This window comes from Dasypus novemcinctus, chromosome X, assembly GCF_030445035.2.
Source record: "Dasypus novemcinctus isolate mDasNov1 chromosome X, mDasNov1.1.hap2, whole genome shotgun sequence".
NCBI lineage: Eukaryota > Metazoa > Chordata > Mammalia > Cingulata > Dasypodidae > Dasypus > Dasypus novemcinctus.
Window position 1 is genome coordinate 105,914,143 of NC_080704.1, and position 23,591 is coordinate 105,937,733.

The window sequence follows — 23,591 nt, forward strand, 5'->3', positions numbered from 1 at the left end:
AAAGTACCAGAAAGGGTTAACCTGAAAGAATGGAGCCCACCAAGATGTTAAATTACCCATGATGGGATGAAGGAGAAGGTCATTCTTGACTGGCTGTCTGCTTCTGCTCCAGCTATGAAGATTAATGTCAATGTCAACTCGGCTGCTGGCCTTCTGGATCAGTTTTATGAGAAACAGCGACTCCTCATCATCTCAGCTCCCGATCCCTCCAACCAATATTATAAAATGCAGATCTCTATGCTACAGGTGAGTCCCATTCCCCTATCAAGGCTTAATTCTACATACTCCTCAACCCTAACACATTACCCCTTTACCTTTTCCAAATTAGAGCATTCTTCTCTGCAGCACAAATTCTACTTCCTTAAACTTTTTGTGGATAGCATTTGATCTGTTTTACTGCAGAAAAAAAATTAACACATTTTAAAAACTATGTTTTTATTGAAAAGGCAATGAGGCATAGTGGATGTGATTTGCAGGGGGCCAGAATGGGAAGGGAGTGTGCAAAGCACTCTGGATTGACTTGTAAGACTGGTATGAGAAAATATAAATGTTGGGAATTAACTATGTTTGTTTTCAATGAATGATGCTACTAACACACACTTGTAAGTTCTATATAAGTACCAGGTACTGATCTATGTGTTTTACACATATTAATTCATTTAATTCTCACAATGACCTTTATGAGGTAGGTATTCTTATTATCCCCATTTTATGGGTAAGGAAACTGAGATAGAGATTAAGTGATTTGCCCAACATCACCAACTAGTAAGTGGCAGAGCTAGGGTTTTATCCAGGCAGTCTGGTTCCAGGATCCGTGTTAACCACTACCAGTGGCAAAGGAGAAGGAAAAGTGTCATAATATCTCAAGAAAAAATGAAGGAGTTGCATGATGATTTTTAACATAGCCAAAGCCACTGGAGGGGGAGAGGTAGATAGAACAGTATAAATATGACTACTGGAACTTATAAAAAGAACAGACTAGTTTGCTGAAGAGAACACAGAATATGCTGACAAAGCTAAAGTCTGGGGAACTGGAAGGGGCTAGATGCCCATATAAGAGAAGAAGCTATTTAGGGGATTTATAAAGGCTGAATCTTAAAAGTTTCTAAGTCAAGATTCAGGGTCCCAAGATGGAAGCGTTTTCATCAAAAGGGTAAACTGTGGGGTCTGGACCAAAAGGGACCTGGTTCTGTCAGGGATTCCAAAAAGGCAAAGAGAAGCAGTAAGTCAGCTTGAGCAGGGAACAAGAACAAGACTATGAACCAGCCAGTAACACCAATGACTCTGAGGGTCTGGACTAGAGCCAGAACCCAAAGACTACTCAGAGGTGGGGCACCAGGGATTATTCAATGCTTCTTTAAACCTTGCCCAAGGTAAAAGGCTAATAGGCAATCCTGCAAGACAAGGCAGGACAAAGAGCCATAAATGGGTTTCAGGGTATTCTGTCCAGTGCCAGGAAGGCAACAAAGCATAATGAAAAGAGCCCTAGGCACTATGTTGGAAAAATCCTGGAGACCAAGAGAAGGGCCTGACAATGTTATCTAGTGTAAGGAGCACACACCTGGGCAGGAAGCTTTGGACCTCAGTTTGAATCTTGGCTCAGTATGTTATTGTCATGCAAACTTGGGCAAGTTACTTCCTCCTCTACAGAATAAGAATGATACCACCTTCCTTGTTAGGGGTGTTGTAAGGACTATATTAGTTTATGTCTACAAAGCATTAGATAGGTATATCCAGTAAATAGTAGCCCTTATTATCACATCAGAATAGCTTTTTCATTAAGGCCTATGCAAACGAAGCAATGAGAGATTATATTCTTGCCATTTATCAATTACATTTCTCTTTTCTATATCACATGGTGTAACCATTCCATATACTTCAGTAGAATGAAGAAAATACTGTTGGGGCAAGTATTTCAGGAATGAAAGAGGGTTATGTTTGTAGACCCCACGGTGTATTCTTTGCCGGCGAAGCCCCTCCCTGCCCACACTGCCTCACATGGTCCCAGGAGGAACCAGTCGAGTATTCTTAGATTTGAGTGTTAGTGCCTACTTCATAAAATGTTCTCTCTGCTCCCAGCAATCCACCTGTGGGCTGGACCTGCATCATGTGACCATCATCGAGCTGGTGGGGCAGCCACCTCAGGAGGTGGGGCGCATCAGAGAGCAACAGCTGTCAGCCACCATCATCGAGGAGCTCAGGTCCAGGCTGGGAGGTGGCAGGGAAGGGATTGGCAGAAACCCTAGGCAGGGCACTGGTGACAGGGGGGTTGTTGTGGGAGGACCAGCAGACACTATTCTCCTAGTTTTTGAACCATTATGCATGCATTAGGTAATTCCAGGAAGTAGTTCTTAACTCCGGCAGGACACCAGAATCAAATGAGAGGTTAAAATACCGATTACCATGCCCCGCCCTAAACCACATCAGGAATATGCTTTTACAAAGGCAATTCAGGTGACTCTGAAGTACAACCAGGGCTGAGACACAGTTAGACAAAAACATGACTCAAATGAACCCCTGATCCTGTTGCCTCTTGGCCCCAACCCTCTGCCTTCAGTCTCCAAAAGAACAAAAGGCATCTTGAGGCACTGAAATCTGAATCATACCCTTCAATTGTTTCCTGAGGGAAGAGAAGACCAACCTCAGGGCAGCCATGTACGACTGTGCAAGTTATGCCCAGCCCAACTCGAGAAAACACCAGCTACCTCATAGTCTGTGTGACTGGTGCCCCTTGGAGTTATTCTGTGCCGACTGCATAGCCATATGTGATAGCTCTGCTTAAGGGAACCTACAACAGAAGGTGCAGCCTGGTAAATAACAAAGCTGCTCCAGCTGGGGTGAGGAAAGAGAACTAGATGCAGCAAAAGTAGGGAGTCCAAGCAAAGAAAAACAAAGGGGCTTGTGATTGGTAATGGGGGTGGTAGGGACAGTGGATAGGGTGGGCAAGGAACTAGTCCAATGGAGCTTTGAAGGGTCAGAGAGTAATAGAGTCTGGTGGGATGGATGCACAGGCAAGGACTCACAGCTCCCTGGAATGCTTTCTCTAGGCAATTTCAGCGCCTCTCCCGCTCCTACTTCAACATGGTACTGATTGACAAGCAGGGTATAGACCGAGAGCGCTACGTGGAACCCATCACCCCCGAGGAAATATTCACGTTCATTGACGACTACCTACTGAGCAACCAGGAGCTGAACCAGCGCCGGGTGCAAAGCAACATATGCGAGTGATCTTGAGCCAGGGCATGGAAAGGACAAGGGAAAAGTTTCCCTAGTTAGCTGAAACTCGGGCCTAATATAAGGGAGGAAATGGTTTCCCATAGTTATAGGGACAGGACTCTGAGGTGGGTAAAGTTCACCAACCCTCAGCCATTTTCAAGCTCCTTTTTAAGACTATGTAATAGTTCCCCTGAAGCAAGTTTCTGCTTCAGGTAGCACAGGAGGAGCATGAGAAGCTAAGTAAAGACCAAGGACAGCAGGTTGGAGGGTAGCTCTTCCTTTACTAACCTGGGCCTCTGCCCAGTTCTCCAAAATCTTTCAGATGAAGTAAATCCTAAATTCATTCCCTAACTGGCTGCGTTTTAAATGGTTCCTCTACCCTGAGGTAACAGCAGAGGGCAGCACAACCATGAGACAGCCAGGACACATTAAACAATTATAGCTCGATTTTCCTTAAAACTATAACACTGACGATGGAGGACAGTTACAAAACTTATTCTTGGACTTGTTTATCATGTCCCCTTCTAGGGTGTTGGGCTACAAATGTATTAACCATTGCTTCATCTAAGAGTTAGGAAATACTGCAGTGGGTGGAGCTTGGGAAGAAAAATTAGGCCAGAGCAGAATGCTCTCTCCTGTCCCCTCTAGCTATCTCATACATGGGCAAGGACCTCTTCCTGCTGAGGCCTCCAGTTCTTACAGTGAAAGGTAGACAATGTTGTCCCTTCCTCAGAGAAGCCCCCCTGCCCATGATCTAGGAAACCTCAAAACCAGCACTGCAGACCTCTATAAAACGAAATAGTGGAAAACAGGCTCAGCCTCACATATTAACTCATTTAGATATACACTTTTAAGAGATGACGACAGAGTATGTGGGAGCCACAGTAGCACAAAGCCGAGCCTTATGAGCCAGGCTTGAAAGCAAATTTGAGGCTGGGCTGCTGTAAAATGAAGCCACACACAGATCTCTGCTTGGACTGCAGCCCCTTTCCATGGTGCTTCAGTGTTTGAAAGAAACACTTCCCCTCACTCACGAGAGCCTTTGTTCGAACATTCACAGAATCCAGTGTCATAGTTAAGATTCAGCAGTCTTTCTCCTTCAGTTTTACCTGGGAGGTCATCAGTGGAAAGCTAGAGGAGAGAAGGGAGCAGACTGGATGGGGAAGCAGAGCTAATGCTCCAACACTTACCCTGTGCCAGGTGCCATTCTATACATTTTGATTAGATTGTCTCTGAAATCCTCACAAGAACCCTATAAGGTGGGTATGATTATTAGTCCCATTTTACAGATGAGAGAATTGAAGCTCAGTGAGTTTAAGCAACCTGCCCAAAGATCATACGACTAGTAAGTGGCACCAGCAGCCCAGCTCCAGGTTATGTTATTCTGCCTCTATTTCTTTTTCTTTCTACTTTTCTTTTAAAGACTGCAAAAAGCTTCAAACATGGAGAAAGGTTTCATCTTCTATAATCCTTTTCAGACACATGACTCAAGTTGATCCCAGGAGGAAAGAGGGAAGTGAAAGGCTCTCAATTCAAGAAAATTCACTCTCCAAAGCAGAGTGATAGGACATTAAGTCATGAGCCCAAAACATGGTGAGTCAGAGAGAAGCTCTTTCCACTTGGGCTTTAGCAGAAAATCTCATTTTTTAAATGTGCTTCCAGAGCAAAGATTGCACACTGGGCAAGGTGAACACCCTTCTTTGTCTTTATCACTTACACTTGATGTGGTAGCCAGTGCATGCCAGCAGTCAAAGGGTCAAAGGTGCAAATGACAACAGAGTTCTCACCTAGGTCTGACTGACTCTTGCATATAAATGCTCCTCTAGCTTTAAAAAATAAGATTCTCTGTCTCTCTCTCTCATTTTAAGAAGTCAAGAAAGTGTCAATCTTGCTTTCTTTAGGTAAAGTTTTACTGTAACTTCCTTTGTAGTCCTTTTTAGATTATGATTAAAGAAATTTCAAATCCTAAAGTAAGGGAAATAGCTGCAGAATCAGGTCCACAGCGAGACCCAAAGGGGCTAGCCGGACCCCATACATATATCTCTATCACTCTATGTGGGCCTGCTCCCAAAGATTAGTCACAAACTGGCTAGATAATATTCACAATATTCTGATTGTCCTACTTTGTAAACTAAAATTTAATCATTGAGACATTTTAAGAGATGAGTCATCCTTTCCTTTGAATCTTTGCCCTTAACACACCCTTCTTTCTCACAGGAGGCAGCATGGTGCAACAGTCAGACTGATTCAGATCCTAACCCTGTTCTGTCACTGTGGGCTTGAGTTTCCTATGTGGGAAAAGGGAATATTTCCTACTTCATATGGTGGTGAGAGAAATTAGAGAGAGAACATATAAAGGGTCTCACATAAAACCTATACAAAGAAAGTCATTCAATATATGTTAATGCCCTTTTGCACTAGAGGTGAAGAACCACTCCGGTTCTTCCAAGAAACCCAGAGCCTTATTTCTGATATTGGTTATTTACCATTTGTATTATTTATATCTGAAAGCTAAATAATTGTAGTAGAAATGAAGGAAAAAGTCCCCATCTCCTAGGGAAATTAAGGGATCCAAAAATAAGGGATAATAGCAGGGAATGTCTTCCTTCGCCACCCATGTGGACATCTCTCTTCTTCTGCCAGCACAGGAGGGTCTACAAAGTTAAAGGAGGAGTTCCCTTGATACTACAGAGAGAGAAAAATCATGCCACTTTTAAGAGAGTTCTCAGTTCTCTCATTAGGAAGAAAACACAAAGGGCAAGGGATCAGAGCTCAGGGAAAGTATCAGGCAGGAGTGTGGGGTAAGGCAACATTTCTTTGAATCAGCATAGGATGGTTAGGGAAGGGCGTTTGTCACTTTGGTTCTTATCTGTCAAGCCATGTGGAAAGCAACAACAGTAGGTCAGAACATCAGAGACAAAAGCATCTATAGAACTAACAAATGCAAATGCTTGACAAGTGAGAAAGCTTTATTAAAGTATGCATACATTTCAGGGGGTAGAAAACAAAAGAGCAGGTTACAGCCCAGGATCCCAAGTTATGACTTCTATTACAATATCATGCCATGCCAAATAATCCTTTAAAAAAAAGTCCTCCATTCAATTCACACATACAATTGATATCACCATAGCTCACCCTCACTCTAGAGGCCTTATAGGAAAGGCTGTTAGCAGCTAGCCACAGTGAAAGGGATTTCCTCCTTGGTATAGATGTCTTCCACAAACAACTTTGTATAGATAGACTTGTAAGAATAAAAGGTGAATTTGGAACACTGAGTATCAGAAAATGAACATTAGATCACCAGACCCTTCTTTGAAAAGCTTCAACACAACACACCCATGTTTTATCTATATCAAGTTTAGGAAACAAGAGGAACTGAAACCACTTCAAAAAGAAAGTCAGAGTAACTGGGAGATTTTCATTACACATTATCTTGGAGCATTAACAATCCCTAACCTGGAAAAACACTGGACCAGTTTAGACAATACTTAGCTCTTCTGGTATATAGACCATATTCTATATGATGACATATTCCAGACAGAAACACTAAGTACGTGAGTGAAGATGTCTCATCTTTCATTAGAGAAATGAGGAGCTCTCTGGCAACTGCTGAATCCATGTAAAATGCAGAAAATTTAGCATGAGCTGTGAGACATTTCACCTTCTACCAAAGCACTGTGGAACCAGCTAGAAGATCTTGCTGAGCATGTTCATGACTCGGTCAAAAGACTACTACTTAATTAAAGTGCTTTTCTAAAGTGGCTTTATTATAAGGATCTCCCAAAGGTCTAATAAAGGTATCTAGAACTGGGGAGAGTGGAGAGCTTTTCTGAGTAATTTGAAAGAAAATCATTAGACCCAGGCAAAGTAGAAACCACTTAAAAACAAGAAAAGGTAAAAACCAAGTTCGAGAAATTTATCAATGTAGAAAACTAGTTAAAAGCCTAAATCAAAAAAAAAAAAAAAAGCCTATATCAGAGAGCTAGAGGACAACACTCTTGTCTTTCTCTCATATCCTCCTGTCTTTAGGAGCCTAACCCTACATCCCAGAGTCCTGGCCTCAATCAGGTACACCTTGAAACACAGACTACTACTAATGCCAAAGGTAGCCAGGGCTTCCTGGGGAAGTGAGTACAAGGACAGCAAAAGAGAAGATAAAAAGTTGTTTTTAAAGGTTTTGTTAAAAGTTAAAACTCACAAAGATATAAGAATGGACAATGAAAATATACTACATTATGCACAAATAAAAACATTTTTAAGAGACCCTTATTCTTGAGCCTACTTTAAAAGAGGAAACAAGTCTGCCTCACTCTAGCATAAAAGTTTTATAGAAATACATGTTGGTACACACACATATACAACACACACACATTAAATTATAAATCTTTGGTCTTGGTTTCTTCATGTCCTCTGACTTGCCCTGGCCAAGGCTGGACCTGCAGAGAAGGATGGGGACTCAGAAGCCCAGCTTCTGCTTGGCCATCGAGGAACGGAGCTGCAGAGTCCCTTCCGCCCAAGACCCTGGGTACTGTCGCATCTTCTGCCACAGGCTCACTTCTTCCCCAGTCGAGTCCATCCAGTCCACCACTTCCCCATTACTGATCCCTGAGGAGAAATACCAGAGGAGGCTGAACAGGGGCCCTACTCCTCAGCCCACTAGAAAAAAATGGGTTATACAGCAAGGGTAGCAGCCCTACAAAAGACAGTGTGCTACAAAGATGGGTTGACGGTGACAGCAATCTAGGAGATGCTCCCTGTTGATCCTGCACAGATATTTCAGTGCTTCTGAGACTATATCCAGAGAATTTGGTTGAAGAACTGGAACTTCAAATGGTTCATGGTAGCTAGAGTCCTCTTATTCTAAGGCTGTTACAGAGCTCGAGTGTCTGTTACCTTGTGCCAGAGACTACTGCCCTTCTCTTACTGCTATTCCAACTTAAAATAATAATCTTAAAGGTGAGCACCTTTTCTCTAGCTGTAGCCTCTAAGCCAGAAGTTAGAATTGTATGCAGCCTCATTCCTATTCATTCATGCATTCATTCATTTATTCAATAAACATGTATTGAATGCCTACTGTGTGCCAGGTACTATTCTAGGATCTGGAGATAAAGTGATGAACAAAGCAGAAAAGGTTCTTGCCTCATGCAGCTTACATTTGAATACGGAAAAACAGAAAATATGCAAGTAAACCAACAAGATATTTCAGATCATGATAAACACCATGAAGAAAACAAACAGGGTGATTTGAAGTGCCTTGATCAAGACCTGCTTTGGATGGAGTAGAATGATGACCTCTCTGAGACGGAGACATTTGAGTCAAGACCTGAAGTTTGGGAAGGAACCAGTCTTTTCAGGCAGAGGGAACATTAATTGCAAAGCTACTGAAGTGGGACTGAGTTTGCTATATTTGGGGAGCAGAAAGAAAGTGATTATGGTTGGAGCATAGTAAGAAGGCAGGAGGGTGAGAAAGGATTAGTCATAAAGGAACAGAGGGTACTGATTATATAGGGACCTGTAGGCATGTAAGGACTTTCAATTGTTCTCTAACTACATGGTTTTAGTTAGAAAACCATGAAGGGTTTTAAGCAGGGAACTGACATCAACTGGCTTACATTTGTGAAAACATCATGCTAGATGCTTTGTATTAAATGCTTTATAATGGCGCAAGAGGAGAAGATGGGGGACCAGTTGGGAGGTTATTGCAATAGCCCAGGTGAGAGGTAATGGTTGCTTGGATTAGCACAGTAGTAGAGAAGAGAGAAAGAAGTAAAAGTATTTGAAATAGGTTTGAAGATAGAATTGACAAGATATGCTGATGGACTGGATGTGAATGGTGGTATCATTTACTTAGATTAGAAAGGTGAGAGATATTGTTCGATGGAGGGGTAGCAAGGAACGTAAACACAATTAGGAGAGGAACCAGGAGTTTAGTTAGAGACATGAGAGGTCAGAGATACCTTTAGACATTGTGTTGAAACATCAGTAAGCATTTGGACACATAATTCCAGAGTGCAGCAGGGAAAATAGGATTAGAGTTCTAAATGTTGGAATTATTAACATGCAAGTAATATTTAAGGCCATGGGAATGCAGATAGTGTGAAGTGGAGAAAGAAGAGGATCCAAGGCTAAGTCCTGAGAAATACCAACATTTAGAGGGCAGGTATAGAACGAAGAAGCCCCACACACAGAAAAAACAAAGGGGATAAGCAATGAGATAACAAGGAATCAAAAGAATGTAGAAGCTAAGTATTTCAAGAAAAAAGGAGGAAGCTGATGTGGCTCAAGTGATAGGGCTTCTGCCTACCATATGTGAGGACCCAAGTTTCATCCCTGGGGTCTCCTGGTGAAAAAGAAGAGAACGCATGCCTGCACAGCAAGCCAATGCCCACGTGGTGAGCCAAGTGCCTGTGCGGTGAGCCGAGTGCCCGCACAGCGAGTTGAGTACCCATGTGAGTGCCCATGTGGTAAGCCGAGTGTCCACGCAGTGAGCCAGTGCCCATGCAAGTGAGTCACACAGCAAGATGATGATGCAACAAAAGAGAGACGAAGAGGAGAGTCAAGGTGAAGCACAGCAGAAACCAGGAAGTGAGGTGGCACAGCTGACAGGGAACCTCTCTCCACATCAGAAGCCCCCATGATCGAATCCTGGCAATCCTAGAGGAGAAAAAATGAGAAGAGAAGACAAAATGAGAAACAGATACAGAAGATCACACAGCAAATGGACACAGACAGCAAAAACAGCAGGAGAGGGGGGAGGAGGGAGGGAAAGGGGGAAAATGAATAAATACATAAATAAATCTTTAAAAAAAAGAAAAAAGGGTAAACAGCTACATTAAATTGTTTATTGATAACTTTGCCACGAGCTCAGTGGAATGGTGGGATGGAAGCCACAGTGAACTGAGGACTAAAGGAGAGGTGAGGAAGTAGAGACAATTCTTTCTCAGACATTAGAGGGTGGAATATGGAGTCAAGGAGAGGTTTATTTTTGTTTGTTAAGACTGGAAATACCAGAGCATATCTGTGTTCTCTTCTGGTAGAGAGGAAGAAACAGACAATAGAGGATAGGAGATCATTAGAGAAGTCAGGTCACTGAGAAGGTGGATTATATACAGAAGACTCAGAGAGAGCTTGACCTTAGATAGCAAGAAGACATCTTGCATTATAACCAGATGGAAAAGGGAAATTACAGGTATAGATATAGGAAGGTTTGTAGAAATTTTTTTGGTGGGAAGATGACAGAGTTCCTGGCAATGAGGATCAGATTTATCTGTACCTTAAACAGAGTATGAGCTCAGCCTTCCCCTATGCCTGGCACATAGTAGGCACTAAATAAATATATACTAAATGTTAACTCAAAGGAAAGATGAAAACTCTAGTCACAGAGAGTTTGGGTGGGTGTGTGTATTTGGAAGGGAAATATACAAGAGGGCTTTAAGACAAGTGAGGATGGGAGAGAGGCTCTCACCAGTGCCGACACCCAGCCTGACCCCTCCCAGGAAGTCATTGCTGGCCAGGGGCTCCCTGTCCCACACGGTCAATTCCAGGCACATGTGTTGTAGATCTTGCAGCTTCACACCATTGTAGACAAATGTATGGTTGTAGTGTGGATTCAGGGTCTTCTTCATCACAGGAGTTTTACGCTTACTGGCCTTGTTCCTCATGGGAAGCAGGTATCTGTTAGAGAGTGGGGAGTAATCAACAACCCACTCAAAGCTGGCAATATCTATCTCAGTTCCCCTTTCCCAGACCACAGGCCAAGCCAGGAAGGTGAGTTAACACAGATCCTAGGACACACAACCCTCCTTTGAATCTGCTGAAACAGAGTTCCTACCACCTCCACTAGATAATTCACCTGATGCAATTCCTTTAACCTGGAAAGAAAATCAATATAATGTTATTACTGAGCTATTTTCTATGCTCCACTAAGAATTAGTTTTAATTTTTGGTTCCATTTCTAATGGGAAAGGTCCTCTTTACATAAAACTAGTAGTAATAACTAGGCTTAGCCAAATATGCTTTGCTAGAGAACTTAAGTCAGCAGGGTGATCTATAATTTGGAGAAAGATGGCACTACTTTAAAATTGTGGGAAACAAAGCCCTTAGTTCCCAATCCTAGGCAATCAGTGGACATAGATTTTTACCCAGGATTAAGGAAAAGCATAAGTCTATTGCAAAGGAAAACTCAGAACCTATCTGCCTACCACCCTCCTCATTGGAAATCAACACAACAGCCCAGTCAAAATTGAGCTTAGTCCAATATAAGGTGGTGGTAGAAGTTTTGCCCTTACCCAATTTCATTAACAATGTTGTTTGCTGGGGGTGGTAGGACACACAAGGACAATACCCACAGATAAATGTTAAATTGGGTTTCTCTCTCAGCTCTTTGATCTTGAAGCTGGTTAGTTTGGTTCCAGTCCAAAGACTCACCCCTTGACAAAGCTGTCTGAAGTCCCTCCTGATTTGGCAGCTATCAGGTTCTTGGCTTCTTTGATCCACACCTGGAGTTCTCCACCTTCCCCACCTTTACCTGTAAGGGATGTCAGCCATAGCAAGTGAGCCCTGCACCTCCAGACTTATCATTAGCTTTATCTGTACAGCCCTTCCTTTCCTTCTGAAGGCGGCAAGCTCCATGACATTTGAAACCATATCTGACTTGTATTTTCAATACCTAGCACAGTGTCTGACAGAAGTAATAGGGGCCCAATTCATAACAGCAATAACAATAAATGCTTGCTGTACACTAACTATGTGCCAGGTACTGTCTAAGTATTTAATTCTAAAAACAACCCTATGCGACTGATACTATTATTGTCCTCATTTTATAGATGAGCAAATTGAAAGTTAGAGAAATAAAATTGCCTAAATATTCACTGAATGATTCAAAAAGAATCATTCTTGATTTCATCCTCACTTCACAGGACTAGGCTTCATCATTTTCAATCCCCAATCCCATTTTTACTATCACTTTTTCTACTTCTCCCTGCCCCTCAGTCTAAATATATGCTCAAACCTCACCTTTTCTTTTTTTACATCTCTTTTTAAAAGAAAGTCTCCCTTCAACCTTAACTCCACTTCAAGCTATTCTCCATCTCTCTCCCATCTTTCACTATCAAGCATCTTAAAAAACAAAAGTCCATTCTCACCATCTCTTCTGTTTTGCCTCATTTACTCAGCTTAATCCCTAGAGTAATCTGGTTTCTGCTTACACTAATCCACTGAAAATGCAATGCCAATGAGTCATGTCTTCTCAACCCTCATCCGGACTGACCTCTCTGTAGTATTTCAATACTGTTGACAGTCCCTGTCCCCTTCTTCTTGAAGCTCTCTTCTGCCATTTCTCTCCTGATAACCCTCTACCTCACTGGCTTTTCTGCCTTTCTTCAGGCTTTAAATATGGCTGTTCCCTATGGTTATTCCTTGCCTCCCTTCTCTAGTCATTCTACATACTCTCCTTGGGTATCTCATTGACTCCCCAAATCCTCTATATTAGACCCTGCTGGAGATACATTTTTAAGAAACTCTTTGGCTTCCCATTGCCAACAGTTCAAGTTAAACTCCTTATCAGTATGTTCAAGGCCCTTTTCAGTCAGGCTTCAGCCTTATCTACAATTCCATATATCATAACTTATATAACTTCAGTCCCACTGAAATAAGGGATTCACTCCCCCACACTCACATACAACCCCACATTTACCATGCCTTTTGAAAATCTTTCCTTGTGCTAGCCCCTGTTCCAGAAATGCCCTTCTGTACCACATCCTCCTCTTTTTCTTCTAGTAAATTCGTAATCAAGGTCTGGTTTTAACATTACTTTCTCTGTAAAGTTCTCCCAAATGCTACCAGATGGAATTCATTACTCTTGTATAGGACTATCCTTTTTGCTAAACTAAGCTCTCAAGGGAAGGCAAATATGTCTTATTCATCCACATATCCATAGCCACTAGCACAGAGCCTGATATGTTGATTGACTCTTCCCATCCTTTGACTTTTCATCCCTCTTACTTTACCATCCCTTCTAACCACCCTTTCTCAGCCACATATTTCTGTCTTCTTCTGCCCTCCTAAAAACCTGCCACAGCTGGACCAAGACCAAATCAGTTAAATAGCAAAAAATATTATAATAATAAAATAAAAAAGGCCAAGCCTCATGGTTGAAAAATGCAGAAAAGAGAAAAGGCTTACTTAGTAAAGGAATCTTCTCTAGAAGAAGATCCAGGGTGCATTTCAATCAGGTTTCTCCAACACTAGCCAGCATAATCTTAAAAAGATTCTGTGCAGGAGACTAAGCACTAAATTCAGGGCCCCCCAAAAAACTCACTCTTTTTCCGGTCACCTCCAACAGGGAGTTTGGAGGCTGGGATGTATTTCAATGAAACCACCAACTCGCCTTTGTGTGATGGCAAGCCAGTCAGGGACTCAGCACTGATCTGAAACACAGGGACACCCAACAGGTCAAGCTGGGTTTTTCAGGAATTTTTGGGACCTCTCCCTGAAGAGATTCTCAAGTTATCCCTAAGAAGAGCTTCACAGTCTAAGAAGATCCTTTAGTGTAATGAATATAAACCAGGAACCCTAAGCCATGGCAGCCACAGATTTCTAAGGCAGTTTCTTAAGAAGGAAATGCAGAAAAACCAACAAAGAGTGTTCTGCAATACCCATTGTCTGTGCTACTTTGTGGATATGGTTACTAGATTCCAAATACTCTCTAAGGTCTTCAAGCAAGGTTGCCACAGAAACTCACAAAGGACTGAAACCATGGTGAAGAATCTTGCTGCCAGCATTGTTAGTAATAGCCAAAAAGTGAAAACAACCTATATGTCTATCAACATAGGAAGATTTAAATGAGTGATTGTAATGCCTTCATATGGCATATGGCATGCAGTCCTCAGAAAGAATGCAGTGAATCAGTATATGCTGACATGAAAAGATATACAAGATGTACTGTTAAGTCAACAAAGCAAGATGCAGAAAATGTATCTCATTTATATTAAGATATTCTCATATCTGTACATGTGAATATGTGAGGAATGATTTTCATATCACTTATATAGCCCTTATGTGCTAGACATTGTTATAAGAACTTTAGACAGAACATTTATTTAATCCTCAAGATAGTCCCTGTGAAAAAACTACTATTATCTCCATTTTACAGATTATGGAACAAAGGAACAGAGAAATCAAGTAACTTGCCCATGGTCACACAGTTAGTAATTGGCAGTCAGGATTAAAATTCAGGCAGACTGGTTCTAGAGTCTATGCTCTTAACCATTATACTACACTGCCTAGGAAAAAATACAGGATACAGACAAACTTAACACTTGTTTCTTCTTGGGAGGGGAACAGAATGGGGAAAGGAAAGAGGGCTTTTGCTGTTTACTCTATATATATCTATAGTCCTGATAAAATGAGAATAACATGTATTACTTGTATGATTTTTTGAGATAAAAAGTAATTTAAAAAGGGGGGCTTGAAAAGATTTGATAGATGGAACTCTGTTATAAGGATTTAAATATTCCACAATTGTAAAATTTATATTTATGTTATTTTTTCATTAATACCTGTCTCTACTACTAGACTATAAGTGTCATGAAGTCAGAGATCAAGCCTAGTTTTGTTCATCCTAGTATGTCCAGCACTTATCAAAGTCCCTGTAACACAGTAGGTGATCTATAAATATTTCCTGAACAAATGCATGAGTGAATGAGTGTCTGGGATGGGCAGCAAGGGTCCTATTATCTTTGGCTTTAGGTGGTAGAATTGCTTCACTGCACTGACGGTCTCTGCATGACTCTTATCTTCATGGCTCTTGCATCTGGAGCATGAGCTCATGCAGACCAGACGTGCCCTTTCACTGGCCTGCATTCTGGGGGCTCTAATGTAGGTCCTCATTACAAAGCATACAGATGCTAGGAAGACACAATCCCCATAGGTTTGAAGAAATGCGCCACATACCCAGAATGCATATAGTTTACAAGAGGGAGAGATACAAAAGAATAGGTGAAATGGATGTGGCTCAAGCACCTGGGCTCCTGTCTACCATATGGGAGGCCCTGGGTTCAATTCCCGGGGCCTCCCAGCGAAGGTAAGCTGGTCCGTGCTGCAGAGTGCTGATGGCCTATGTTGCAGACAGCTGGCACAGCAAGATGACGCAACAAAGGAAGACACAGAGGAGAGACAATGAGAGACGCAGCAGACCAGGGAGCTGAGGTGGCTTAAATGATTGAGTGCCTCTCTCCCACATCAGATGTCCCAGGATAGGTTCCCAGTGCTTCCTAAAAAGAAGAGAAAAGAAGACAAGCAGACAAAGAAGAACGCACAGCAAATGGACAGAGAGAGCAGACAGCAAGCAGAGGTGGCAAGGGAGTAGGATAAATAAAATAAAATAAACCTTACAAAAAAGAATAGGGAGGTGGATGCTAGGAAGAGAAAATGGAATGGGAGTGATTGGATTACTAAGACAAAAATGAAAGATCAGAAACTGCAAATGCAGATTTTTTTTCAGCTAATGTTGGTACATGATACTGGGATAGACTGTTCTTTTTTATAAAATGTTTACACAATTTTGAGTGTAAACTTTGGTTGAATACTCTTAAAAATTGAAGTTTAGCATCAGCTATAAACTGGCGTATTTGTTTATCATATATTCATTCTGGCTCAAAATATTTGCAAAGAGCAAATACTTCCATTTTAATGTAGTTTTTCCCTTTAGAGACTTCCATTTTAATGCAGCTTTTTTTCTCTTTAAAGATGTTTTTATTGGCAGTAGATGGTTTAACAGTGACATTTCTAATATCATTATTTCCAATCCTAGGCCCCTGAGAGAATGTCTTGCATACCAAGTGCTTAAGAAATTCTTAATTTCTAACACATATTTTTGGTAATAATTGCTTTCCTGTTTTCCTTAATATTTAAAGGGACACACTTAATGTTATCACTATTTTTTTTTGCAGAGCAGTAGCTATCAAAACATTGAATGTACATTTCCTTTGATTCAGCGGTTCTACCACCAGGGATTTCGCCTACAGTTAAATTCATTAAAGAAGGTCAAAATTTATTACAGCATAGTTTTAACAGCAAAAAAGTAAGCAATCTAAATGCCCATGAGTGAGGGAATGGTAAATAAATTATATACAGGCATACGAAGAAATACTATGCAGCAATAAAAACAGTGAGATGATCTGTAAGTGATGACACAGAAGGATGCCTATAACAAATGATTATTAAATGAAAAAAATCAAGATATATGGACAATGTGATTCATGAGCACATTTGTGTAAAAAGGAGGAAAATTATAAATATATAGATGTATTTCCATGCTGTTCAATACAAAATCTCTAAAGGATATTCAAATTGTTATTAACAGTGGTTATTTTTTGTTATTTTTATTATTAACAGTGGTTATTTTTCTTTTTATGCATTTTATGTGGTTTTCATTTTAAACCATATGCATATAATCCTTTTTTTCTTAATTTTCTTAATAAGCAACATAAACAGACATGGTGAAAAGTTCCAACAGAACAAAAGGGCATATAGAGGAAACTAAATCTCTCTTCCCCCTCAGACCTCCTTCCTAGAAACAACCACTATTACTAGTGGTAATATGTGTATCCTGCCAAAGATATTCTATGTGCCACATACTATTTTTACCATTTAAATGCTGGTGTAAAAATTTTAAAAGAAGGACCTCGTCATTGTAAGATTCTTATAATCAGGAAGCTACTGACCAAGTCCTAACTCTGTTTTAGCAATTTTATCTTAAGCAGAATGACAGTAATATATTGAATATCCATTATGTACCAGGCACTGATTGGTATCTTGTATACAATCCTGCAAAAAAGGTATATTATTATTATTACCTCCCCTTTATAGACAAAGAAATTTAGGCTCACAGAGGTTAAATGCCTTGCCTAAGTTATTTTATAAGTGATTTACCTAGCTGATAAGTAACAGAACCAGATTCATATCCAGGTCTGCATTCAAATCCCATCACTATTATACCACACTGTCAAACTCTCACCTGAGTTGATCTCCAAAGTAAAATTATCTCTGGCTTGTGTGACCAAGAGCACAGAAAACAGCAATTGGAGCACCATGAATTGCCTTACTTCCCACTTTATTAGTGAGAAGGTTAGCTTGGAAAGGGGGTACAAATTAATATACACCCAAAAGGTTAGCAAGTTAGGATGTTAGGATATGCCCACACTCTTGAAGGTTAGGAGGCAAAGCTTGTCATACATATGAAAGACTTTTTCAAAGCAAAACCATGGCTTCATACTTTGCCTGGCCTACGCAGAAGAGATTACTTAAACTTGACATACAAGTGCATCTGAAATTACTGTCAAACCCCAGCAGGGTGTGGTAGAACGCTACAGAAGACTACATTCCAAAGACACTACCAACCTATACCAGTAGAGGCCACTGCAGACAATTCTATCTCACATCTAAACTATATAAGAAGTTAACACAGACTACCTTTCCACGTAAAGGGAGGCAATGATCCAGTTTCTTATCAAGCTTCCAGGAATCCATCTGGACCTCTGCCTCTCCAAGGAAAATATTTCTGCCAAAACGACCATGATGCCAAACTGAGAACTGTAAGGTCCTCTGGGCCAGGAGAGATTCTGGGATTTCATACTGTGAAGGGAAAGTAGCAGTTCAAGATGATTAGGTACTGGTCATTCCTCAGGAAAAAAAAAAAGATTAGTCCAAACCTGAGCAACCGTGCCCAAAGCCTACAGTCATGAATATCAAATTACATTTGTACCTAAGCACTTTGAGTTTCCTTTCTCAAAGCTTCAACTTACCCCATTTCACAAAAACCTAAAATATTCCAAGTTTTAGGGGAAAGTTCCTAAAATTAATTCAGTTTTCCTTGAATGGGTGAAAGAACATTGTAACATCCAAAAATAACTACCAGGAGACTCCCTATCACAAATAACTTCTTAAAATTATTTGTGACCACATGAAACTCCAACTTCACAACAATCCAAGAAAGCCAGATTGCCTTTGTTCTCTTCTCTGGGAAGTCAGGATGTGAACAAATGCCCTCAGTGTATCCCCAGACACAGACATCGCCCACTGAAACCTGTGTCAACCAGCCATGTTTCAGAGATAGCTACAACCTAGGGAATGAGAAAAAATTCTCCTACCCTCACGTTTCTAGATACTTACTCTGAGGATGTCATCATACAGAGGATTGATGGTGTCCCGCTTGATGCTTGTTTTTCTTTTTCCTTCACGGGACTTGTCAGGCAGTAGATAAGTCTTCACATATCTGGAAACCAGAGAGAATACTGACTCATTCTCTGTCTTTTCTCAAAACCATTCTTCACTTTCTTGCTCTCCATACACATATACCATGAAAAAAAATGAATGTCACTTCAAGCTCTTTTAAATATACGGGTCTTGCTTTTCCCCAACTCTTGTCCCTTTCCTTCATCCCTCCTATCCACTCTCAGTCACACCTCCTTGCCCCCACGCCCACCCCCGGAAGTGAAAACAACAGTTCAAGAGTTCCCAGACAGATGCCAGGGTCTGATTTCTCATCTCAAAGCATCAATCAGGTTCCAGAAGCACTCACGGGTTAGAGCGCTTCCTGGCTTCATCAGCATAGGCCAGTTCATGGCACTCCTTCACATGGATAACCAGAGTCTGTGATTGTTGCTCATACTTCAAGGAAAAGGCAATCTTGCCAGTCACAAAGATGTTCCCGAAATCACCAGCTTCACTATAAATGCTCATCATGCTGCCAATTGTACTCTGAAGATTAAGCATCAATAATCAACTGCAAAAGGCAAATTCTCCATCTTCCAAAGTACTCACATTGTCCCTCATGATAAAGCCACAGTCACTGAACAAAACAAAAGTTTCGGAAGCCCCTGCAACAAGCCAGTGCTACCAACAGCCCTTTACCCCAAGTATAAGAGACAACTAGTGCTATGTAGCATAGTCAGCATTACTGGTTAATAAACCAACTCATGTCTTGCCTAGTTTCTTAGCTTCTCTTCTTTCCATCTTCTATATATTATCATTAATTTTCACCTGCCCTATGATGCGGGCAAGGAGTAGAAGTTAAAACTACATACATTTTTTTATATATGATATCTATGCTAAAAAGTTGGCTAGAAGAGATTAGCTACTAATAAAAACAAGTGGCCTTAATTATCTGTGGATTTCTTTTATTTACCTTATTCCTATCAAGACCTATTACAGAAAAGAGATTAGGCCAGAATTTGGGGGGAAAAAAACACCATAAATGAAAAGGTGGCTTCCTGTCTAATAGTAACTGGTTCTGTGACTCCTACATTCTCTTCCTTTGTGTGAATGTGGTTTTGACAAAATGTATAATGGTCTGTATCCATCACTGAAATATCATGCAGAACAATTCCAATAAAAATAAAGAACACTTCACAAATTTGCATGTCACCCTTGCTCAGGGGCCATGCCAATCTTCTCTGTAGTATTCCAATTTTAGTATATGTGCCGCTGAAGCAAGCATGAGTTTTTTGTTATTATCAGAGAAGAATATCCACAAATGTCTGAGAATGCTGATAACATACTTCTCCGTTTTCCAACTACATTTCTCCTTGTAGACTTTGACCCAAACAGATCCTGATTCTGCTCTAGGGAGACCCTTCCTTCCTGGCACCCCAATATATCTATAAACACAGAACCAACAGAAATTACCATGGAGGAGCCACTTCCCATGCTGCTTCTGGCTAGCTTCTGACGATGCAACTTCACAAGGTGGTCAATGTCTTCTTCTTCTTCTTCCTCTTCCTGGACCAAAATATAAGACTCAAAGTTTCAAAAATGAGAAGAGTGTCAAAGACAAATATTATTTCCTTTAGTGGGAACCATAATTGTTGCAAAGCTCTGAGCTGTCACATGTACATGTATGCCCATACCCTTATTCTTATGTCTTCCCATTTCAGGATTCCAAATTATATCCCAACCATCTTTCTCAAATCTCAAAAGAATAGGATAAGAACATTCAAGGTTTTTCCTGTAATTCTATCCCATTTGACTGCCTAAGTCCAGGCATCCCTTTACATTTTAATCAAAATAAGTTCTTATCTAGCACTATACCCAGAAATATAATAGAAGATAAAAGAGATAGAGAAGACGGTCCTTTTCTTTAAGCAAATCGGGAAGTAGATTTACTTTAGAAATTTGGGGAAATCAAGATTCACGTTGCCTTTTCTTAGAGAATTAAACAGATTGATTGAGAACATCAGGTACTAAAGTCAACTCTAGATAAATAAAATGTCATATTATATTTATCATATTAATGCATGGTTAATTTCATGTGTTGACTTAGCTAGGTTATGGTGTTCATTTCTTTAGTCAAGAACTGGTCTGTTTGTTACTGTAAGGGTATTTCTTGGATGGGATTTATATCTGTAATCCATTGATTACATCTACAATTGCATTTATAATCAACAAAGGAGACTGCCCTCAGCAATATGGGTATTTTCTTCATCTAATTAGTTGGAGGTCTTAAAAGCCAGAACTTTGTAAGAGGTCAGAAGAATTTATGCCTTAACTTCAGTATTGTCTCTTCCTGAAATTTCTAGTCAGATTTCCCTGAGGAATCTGGACTAAGGATTTCAGCATCACCTTTATCAGAGTTTCCAGGTTGCAGCCTGCCCTATGGAGTTTGTAAATATATATCCTGTTTGTTCTGTTTCTCTGGAGAACCCTAATACACATTTAGCAATCAAGTGAAATACAAGAGCACTTACAATTTCCACACTGAGGCCTGGGACAGATTTGCTTCTGTCTCCCAAAGAGCCACTTCCATGCCCTACATCTTCTGGATGAAGATCTATCACAGATTTAGTGTGTTCTGAGTGGGAAATGAAAAACACAGATCAAAAAAGACCTGTTCCCCATACGAAGAGCCCATCGATGGTACTCAGAACTTCAATCCCAAATGTCTATAAACTGAAACCAGCTACCTGAAGGCCTCAGGATTTTTCTGGTGTTCTTCTTGAATATCATTTCACCCTCATCAACAGATACCACATTTTGACTCACAGGTTGAGCTTCCTAGGAAGGAAAAAGAAAAGGATGTTGGGGTAGATGAGGGGGTGGCACTGAGTAAACAAAGGCAGTCTTAAGAAGAATAAGGCTCAGGTTTTCACTACACTATGAATCAAACGTAAAGGAAAGATTAAATGCCTTACAAGTTGAACAAAATCTATTTTCTTACATGTTTCAGCCAAAACTTTAGAAAATGCTCCCAAGTGATTCTGAACTGAAATTTGTTTGGTTGAAATCTCAAATGAAATTCTAGAAGGAAAGAAGGGAAGAAAGGGAAGGGAAGGAAGGGAAGGAAGGGGAGGGAAGGGAATGGGAGGAAAGGAAGGAAAAGAAAAGAAAAAAATACAAACTTAAGCTTACCTTTCCCACTTGAGTTTTGGGGGCAGACATCTTCTTCCATTCTGGAAAGAGGCTAGATTTATCCAGAGAGTCTCTCCTGGAGGCAGATACAGAAATTACAACTATATCACCTACTCCCCGCCCCCTTCCTTTTGCAGCAAAAGCTTTAGGGAAGGAAAGCCTCCGGCTTGGGGTCATTGTTTACCAAATGTAAAGTTCACACTTGATTTACCTCTAAGGAATCCAGAAGGTCAGATAACCATCTTTCCACAAACACGAATACACCCCCATTCCTAATTCTGTTGGAATTTTTAAGGGTGTATTATTCCATTCCAACAGAAGTTCCTGCTCGGCTAGGAACAACCCTCCAGGGTTCAGTAGCCGGTAAAAGTTAACATGCTCAAGGCAGCTGTGCTTAGAACCAAATTTGTAGAAAAGCTACTGAAAGAACTTTTGACAAAGTTGAAGTAATTTTGTTCAACTAACTTCCTGAGGACAGAAACCAGGAACCCTGAAAGTTTGAGAGCTTGACATCTGGATGCTAGAGAACAAAATGGGAACTCTGGGGTTGAATAGAGTGTGGGGAATGAAGGGAATCTCACCTGGAGGTGCTATCCGAGTCTGCCATGTAGCTATCCAGGCTCTCACTCTCAGCCTCCAGAGCACCCTTTCCACTTTTCAGTTTTGGCACTTCGAATGGTACACTAAAAACCAACAGCCAAATATTTTAAAAGTGGGCTTGCCTGCATCTAGTAGGTACTCCTTCCAACTCATTCACAATTGTAGCATGATTGATCTTTCTAAAATAATATCTGAATATGCTTTTAAAACTCTTCAGTGGTTCCCCACTGCTTTTGGGATTGTTTTCAAACCTCTTCACATGGCAAGAAAATCCTTATGATTTGGCCCTTTCACACCTCTCCATCTTCATCTTTCACCCTTCACCCCTGCTCACACTTTACATTCCAGAAAGATTAAGTTCTTTCGGTTCCCTGAATATCCCAGAATTTCTCTGCCTGGGATGTTTTCCTCACAACTGTCACTTTTCTTCACTTAGCTAAATCTATTCCTTCTTCAGGAATATATGACATACATATTCCTTGTATGTCAATTCCTCCAGATTTCTCTAATCATGCCCTAACCTCAAGTCTGGATTAGTAACATTCCTATGTGCTCTTAAAGCACCCTGATTGATTGGTAGTGATTGTCATATATGTAATTATTTGTTTAATCTCTTTCTCCTCGATTAGACTAAGTTCCATGAGCTCAGGGACCACATATCTTGTTCACTGCAGTGTCCTCACTGCCTCGCAGAGGAACTGGCATAGAGAGTAGGCATGCTATATTTGTTAACTGAATTCTTGAATAAATACCCTAAGTGGAGATTAAGGAACACACAAAAATAAGCAGTATGTTTTGATGAAAGGATTCAGAAGATCAGAATTCATTTTCAGCTTAATCACTTTATTGAAAGATGACCAGACATATAAAACAGCCGTACACATCTTGAAAAGGAAGGACACCATTCCTAGGCCCCTTTACCTCAAGGAATTGTGGGAGCAACAAGGAAATAAAGTCATTCTTCCTCAAGTATCTCAAGTAATTTCACGTGGCTTCCAGAATACTACACACTCATGGCTTTCTCCTCTAATCTCACTGGATGCTCCTTTTCAGTCAAGTTTGCTGGTCCCTCCTCGTCTCTCAGACCTTTAACCTTTGGATTGTGCCTAGACTTATTGCTTTGGCCACTTCTCTTCTCTATCTAGGTATCTAGACTTACCCTTAAATGATCTGATCTAGTCTTATGATTTTAAATATACTGTATAAACTAATGACTCCTATATTTATCTCTTCCTCAAACTCCAGAGTGATATTTCCAGTGGCCTATTAGGTATCTCCAATTAGATGTCTAATACATCTCAAACATAGGAAGTCCTAAATCAAGCCCCTAATCCTCAAATGGGCCTTCCCTCAATTTTCTCCATCTCATT

At 40.6% G+C, this 23,591-nt stretch overlaps 2 protein-coding genes and 1 non-coding gene across 9 annotated transcripts in view; 1 reads left to right on the plus strand and 2 right to left on the minus strand.

The window, feature by feature from the left end:
* Window positions 1-6,179, plus strand: part of SRPX2 (sushi repeat containing protein X-linked 2) — a 26,674-nt gene extending 20,495 nt beyond the window's left edge. The window contains exons 9-11 of the mRNA XM_004476375.5: window positions 113-246; window positions 2,080-2,201; window positions 3,048-6,179. Coding sequence (XP_004476432.1) covers window positions 113-246; window positions 2,080-2,201; window positions 3,048-3,228 — 437 coding nt within the window. The 3' untranslated portion in view covers window positions 3,229-6,179. The remainder of the gene's footprint in view (window positions 1-112; window positions 247-2,079; window positions 2,202-3,047) is intronic.
* Window positions 6,165-23,591, minus strand: part of SYTL4 (synaptotagmin like 4) — an 85,364-nt gene continuing 67,937 nt past the window's right edge. For all 7 annotated transcript variants that reach the window (XM_058291665.2, XM_058291664.2, XM_058291662.2 and 4 more), the window contains 12 exons: window positions 22,203-22,304; window positions 21,622-21,697; window positions 21,177-21,267; window positions 20,961-21,064; window positions 19,903-19,995; window positions 18,797-18,975; window positions 18,388-18,490; window positions 17,689-17,850; window positions 13,535-13,643; window positions 11,644-11,743; window positions 10,682-10,890; window positions 6,165-7,821 (listed from right to left, as the gene is read on the minus strand). In XM_058291665.2, the coding sequence (XP_058147648.1) occupies window positions 7,673-7,821; window positions 10,682-10,890; window positions 11,644-11,743; window positions 13,535-13,643; window positions 17,689-17,850; window positions 18,388-18,490; window positions 18,797-18,975; window positions 19,903-19,995; window positions 20,961-21,064; window positions 21,177-21,267; window positions 21,622-21,697; window positions 22,203-22,304 (1,477 nt within the window). In that variant the 3' untranslated portion in view covers window positions 6,165-7,672. The remainder of the gene's footprint in view (window positions 7,822-10,681; window positions 10,891-11,643; window positions 11,744-13,534; window positions 13,644-17,688; window positions 17,851-18,387; window positions 18,491-18,796; window positions 18,976-19,902; window positions 19,996-20,960; window positions 21,065-21,176; window positions 21,268-21,621; window positions 21,698-22,202; window positions 22,305-23,591) is intronic.
* LOC111759972 (U6 spliceosomal RNA) lies at window positions 19,608-19,710 on the minus strand. The gene has a single exon (XR_002793796.1). It is a non-coding gene; the product is annotated as a U6 spliceosomal RNA (small nuclear RNA).